Below are 6,000 nucleotides of genomic sequence, written 5' to 3' on the forward strand. Positions count from 1 at the left end.
AAGGTATGATTTGTATTATAATTATATGTCATGTTTTGATGCTCTAAGACCTCATGTATTTTGTATGTCAAGTGTATCGGGATACTTCCGTTATGATTAATACGGAGACGTACACTACAATATTATGTATACCGTGATATTATGCTTGCTTCTTTCCCTCGGTGGCTTCCAATAAGGTGACTATACGCTAGCCCGACAGTTAAACCCAGAGGGTATGGTGTCTGAACCTGCTTGGTGGGTCCATGTGTGCTTGCTGAGCCGTGTATAGAGAAGTACTACACATTCAATTATGTCCGAACTGGAAAGTAAAGACCAATGTCATGATGTTCGTAGGTCACATCATGATTGCATGTGTTTGCCTTTCCTAACCGAATAGGGGAGCTACTTACTAATTATTTTTAAATATTCAAGCAACGTGCTACTTTTTTTTTTCAAGTAAAAATGCAACCATGTTCGAATGAGGTATACATTCTTAATACCGACAATCTTCCGTATTCAATAAACATCGATCTAGCTCAAAATATCCATGTCAGAACATACTTCTACGAAGGACGAATACACACAATAGTTCATCGAAACATTGACGTAGGAGTCTATGTTCATCAAAAAAAATAACGGAAGCAAAAACCAAAAGGATCTATGTCAGCACGATACCTGACGTAGGAGTTTTTACATTCTTCGTGCCACTGCTACCTCCAGTTTAACCTTACTATATTTCATAATTTTGAGAGAATGTTAAGTAGCATAGGGCCGTAAACAAACACCCAATCCCATCGCCTATGATGTGAAGTCTGTCACCTATGATATGAAGACAAACCAGTAAAAGAAAAAGAATCTTTACAGTGTATTCTAAAAAATATGATTAACACGTAAAAACACTAAGGACTGAAAAGGTTTTTGCAGCCCATAATAAATTCAACAAGCAAACTTTATTTGTGGACGGGGTTGGAAGATGAGAATTTAAAAGAGTAATAATAACATAAAGAAAATCAAGCCAACAAAATAAGAAAACATATGATTTTGGTGGTCTTGTGTCATGACGGAATGTTGGAAGGACAATCACTTCAATGAGAGATAATGCACTTACACTTACAGTTGCACTACGGTTATAGGTTGCATCGATAAGCAAGATTCTTACTTCAACAAATAATACGACACAATGCATTCCTTCAAGCTCTTGACCACTTACATCAACTTAAGTAGGCGATGATGCATTTAAAATTTCAAATAATGTTATCACAATATAGGAAAATTTGGAGACATCTTCGTTAGCATATTTATGTAGCACATGCACATATTTAATTCAGAATGATGTAATTGTGCTAGTTTTATATAAAAAGCACGGTGGATTTTTTTAATAATCTCCAAGCGAGAATAGAGCCTTGTTGGTTTGAAGTGAGCTGGATGACTATATTTACGGGAGCAAACTCTAGGCCAATATGAAGCACGTCGATACAAATTATAACTTAGAATGAAAGATAATTATAATTAGCTTTGCCAACTATATGAGAACGGATTAGAAACAATGTGTTGATAAGAAAAGATGATTAGTGAAGCAATCTCGGATTGTGAGGATGACAACTTACTGATTCTTTCATATATACTTTGCTAACTCCCTTGAAATTGCATAAAATTGCCCCGTGGCATGACGAAAGTACTTGTTTCCTTCTCCACCAAATATCCAATGCTACTTTACTCTCGTGGCAAAGAAAAATCAAATATTACAGATTTCGACAATTAGCGGTAACTACAAACATGGAAGTAATTCTCACTTCTGTGAGAGGAAGTGTCCAGACTTCATGCAACCAATATAAACTCGAGGCTTTGTTCGATGTGCAGCTAAAGTTGATCCGAGAGTAGCTGCAATAAATCATAAAGCAACGCATAATCAAAGCTCCTAAAATAACCAGATGAAACCAAAGATTGAATCGATTTCTATAGAGAAAAAATAATTTTAACATATACCTAAGCTGACAATGACATCGCTGTTGACTCTAATATAAAAATCTCTATTGGTAAGCTCCAAAAGAAGTCTAAAATTATAGTGCCTAAAATCATCCGTGCCAGCAAATCGCGCCGCCTGACAACAGGAATTGAAGAAATTAGGGATGTACATTCAACCCGACAACCAGGACCAACTCAACCCGAGCCATAAGGGTTGGGTTGGGTTGGATTAGCATTTCGGGTAAGGTTGGATTCATTTTTCTAAACCTGAAGTGAATTGGTTAGGTTTCGGGTTCATGGGGTAAAACATTCAGATTAACCCGAGCCAGATAAAAATATATAAAATATATTAAGAATCTTTTTATATTAATTGGTTTGCCAGTGCCCTCACAGGCCTGACAAATTCGTGTTTCTTTTTAATTATTTTATTCAAATTATTTTATATTATTTTATTATTTTTAATTTGTGTGTAGACTATTAATACATTTTATTCTATTTTTAAATAAACACATCTTATATCTTTAAATATATTGTTTATGATATAAATAAACTAACAAACAATTATTTAATTTAAGTATATAGTTTAGGATAAGTTTATTAATTATAATTTATTACGTACATTTAAATTATTTTGAAACAAATGTTTATCGTATTCAATAATTCTAAAAATTCAAATGTTAGTGTTACCGATCCACAAAATTAGTTTAAATACATTTTGTTATAAGATAAATAATTCTAAATTCTAATGTATTTATTATATATTTATTGTAACATTTTTTATTACCATTCATATATTTTTTAATTTTATTTTTCTAATAGTTTAAGATTCTTTATCTAAGATCATTATAGGTAAACCTACTCAATTAAAATATTTTTATAGTATTTTTTATTTTTGTTATATACGATATCTTTAAACTAATCATTTTTATTGTTTATTTAATTTTATGATGTATCTTTATATTTTTTTTACTCTAACTAATTCTAAAAAAATATCGATATTTAGCTGTCTTTAATTTCATGACAATGTTTAACTATGTTAATACGTTACTATTTTGGCTGGTTGTTTTTTATTGAATTTTTTTTTTTTTAATTATATCTCTCCTATAGCGAGTTCTTGTAGTGTTTACAGCTCATGTCCAAGATAGGAATCAAGATTCAGAATCTGTATTCGACACTTGATGACCCCGACATTCTCCTACGACATAGTCACACTACCTACTTGTTGCATATTAAAAGTGATGACTATCTCCGCAGACTAACACGAGTCCTTTTAGTGTGTTTTATCCTCACCCACATGCACCAAGTATGAAAAATTCCTAAGAAGGAAGCACGTTTAACTATGAAGTTCTTACAATTGAGCTACCGAAAAAAAAAAAAGTATACCTTGTTGGGACAGGTAGTTTCTATTTTTTTTAAAGCATTTCTTAGTAATCATATCTTAAAGATCGCTCTTATTCAGATGTAGTCTCGGTTCATTCATATACCACTTTTTTACTCGAGTATGATATAAGAATTCTATCGTTAAACTATAGCAAAGGAAACCATCACAAATTTTATCTTTATCAAATAGGAAGCGTCGACAAATTTTATTTATATTCATAATTATCACGTGAAGGGTTAATATGCATTAAAAGTTAAAACATTCAAACAACCTCCTATAATTGCAAAAGGTATTAACTTGGCCAGATTTCAAGATGTTCTTTTTTTGCCTTTTTTGCCTTTAAAATCATCATTCCCTTCCATCTATTTTCGTTCGACCTTTCATTCCATTCACACGTTTAACCGAATAAAATTTCCATTTCTTATAAATAGATCTCGCTTCACATTTCATTATCAATTGTAAGAAACACAAAGAACCAACATGGAGTTCAAAGCTCGTCTCTGCCTCGTTTTCTTACTCTCGTTCGCTCTTGTCAGCTCAGCTCGAATCATGTCTGATTCAGGTACATAACCCGCTATCAACTTATATAGTCTAAATTATGTAGCTCATGCACTTCATCCCTTTTATATAGACACAATTTAATATGTGAATCAAACATTTGATTATAATCATTGAAGTTTCAGGAATACAAGGTAATAGGATTGTGATAAATGACTATCCTGATGCTGGTCCTAATCCTAGTCATAGTCCAATAATACCGTCGGCGCTGCTACCACCACCACAATTTGAACCTGTTGAAGTTTCAGGAATACAAGGTAATAGGATTGTGATAAACGACTATCCCGATGCCGGTCCTAATCCTAGTCATAGTCCAATAATACCGACGGCGTTGCTACCACCACCACAATTTGAACCTGTTGAAGTTTCAGGAATACAAGGTAATAGGATTGTGATAAACGACTATCCTGATGCCGGTCCTAATCCTAGTCATAGTCCAATAATACCGTCGGCGCTGCTACCACCACCACAATTTGAAGATTTTGACGTTGTCACGAAGCCCTAAACAAATCTGTTTGTTGAAATGGAACATGTTGCTAGCAACATCAGCAAGAAAGCTTAAATAAATAACTACTTTATGTGTCGAAGTACTATTGATACTAAAAACGTTATATTTTGTATACACATCACTTCATTTATGATGAAATAAAGATTGAAATTAGTATGGCAATATATGAAAATATCGAACACTGAAATCTCTCTATTTCGTACACTTTTCTTAATCATTTCTTTCTTTTGCCATACTTATATCGTCTGATTTGTAGATATGTTTCGTAACCTCAAATATTTCTTCCCATTAGACCTCGTATTGGTTAATTTTAATAAGGATCTGGACCTCGGAAATAGAAGTATTGTTCATACTCACGTAGTATTTGAAAATTTCTCATCTTAGGCTAATTAAGATGAGAAATTTGCCATTAATTCTTTGTCGTGTGCTTCGGCTGTTACACATTAGATTTGTATGAATGATTTCTGTTTGCATCAAAAGTTCGTAACTCTGAAAAAGAAATTTTCTATGAAAGTTTTTATAAAAATTATGGTTATACAAAAGAAATTGTGTACGAAATTTGAGTATTTTCCATATTCCTGAGAGAGAAGGTACCATAAACTCGAGAGCATTTCAAATCTCCTTTCCGGAAACTCGTAAGTGATCATTGAGTGGTGCATGGGGGTGGAAACAGCCCGTGGTTCCATGTAGACAAGACAAGGTGACGACCCGATAGTAGTACCCAATTGACCACTCGAGGACTAAGATAAGACAAGTACCATGATGCAATTAAGGAGGACGGTACATCATCTAACACACCACAAAGATGTGCATAAAAGCTAAGTCGAGGCAATCATATCGACATGAGTGTCAGAGATAGACTTGTTGAAGGAACGGGTAGAAAAATTAGAGTTTTGAAGGAAAATTGAACATGCAGTTCTCTAGAGTCAAGTTGAACCATAAAAGCTCCACAACATCACATCGTTCTTCAAGCATGATCCGTCCTAGCGATTTTGTCATTTCTTACTTTTTTTTTTACCCTCCTAGAGATTTTGTCATTTCCACAAACTAACACGAATTATTCAAGAATGCTTCGTCCTCACTCACATGCACCTAAGGATGAAAAATTTCTAAGAAGTCACTGAACATAAGATTACTTCAAGTAAAACACGCTTAACCATGAATCTTCAATGATTGAGCCACCGAAAAAGAAAGTATATGATATTGGTATAAATAGTAACTTTCAATTCTTTTAAACAATTTTTAGTAATCCTATCCCTAGCATTGCTCCCATTTGAATGTGGTATCAGTTCATTCATGTATCCCCTTATTCTTATTGCATACGAGGTATGATATCGATATCTTCCAAACGTGGACAGATCTTTTATATTCATAATAATCATTACAAATAAGCAATATATATAAACTAAATTAGGTAATAATTTTTTAATATTGGTTAAATGATTAAAATATAATACATATGCATTAAAAGTTGAACGTTCAAACAACCTCCTATACTTAGCAAAATGGTATATTAACTACGCCAGTTCAAAACGTTCTTTTTTGCCTTTAAATCATAGTTACTTTCCTTTCATTCCATTGGTCAGTTTCAACAGAATAAAATTTTCAT

At 33.0% G+C, this 6,000-nt stretch overlaps 1 protein-coding gene across 2 annotated transcripts; it reads left to right on the forward strand.

Moving 5' to 3' along the window:
• Window positions 1-3,786: 3,786 nt before the first annotated feature.
• LOC111789123 (uncharacterized) lies at window positions 3,787-4,553 on the forward strand. 2 transcript variants are annotated; one of them, XM_023669770.2, is made up of 2 exons: window positions 3,787-3,887; window positions 4,003-4,553. In XM_023669770.2, exons 1-2 carry the CDS (start codon window positions 3,806-3,808, stop codon window positions 4,386-4,388), a joined length of 468 nt encoding a protein of 155 aa, XP_023525538.2. In that variant the 5' UTR covers window positions 3,787-3,805; the 3' UTR covers window positions 4,389-4,553. The 2 variants fall into 2 exon arrangements, with proteins under 2 accessions (XP_023525538.2, XP_023525539.2); XM_023669771.2 differs by having other exon boundaries at window positions 4,009-4,553.
• Window positions 4,554-6,000: the final 1,447 nt, after the last annotated feature.

Source organism: Cucurbita pepo, chromosome 2 (genome assembly GCF_057944985.1).
Source record: "Cucurbita pepo subsp. pepo isolate OVF chromosome 2, ASM5794498v1, whole genome shotgun sequence".
NCBI lineage: Eukaryota > Viridiplantae > Streptophyta > Magnoliopsida > Cucurbitales > Cucurbitaceae > Cucurbita > Cucurbita pepo.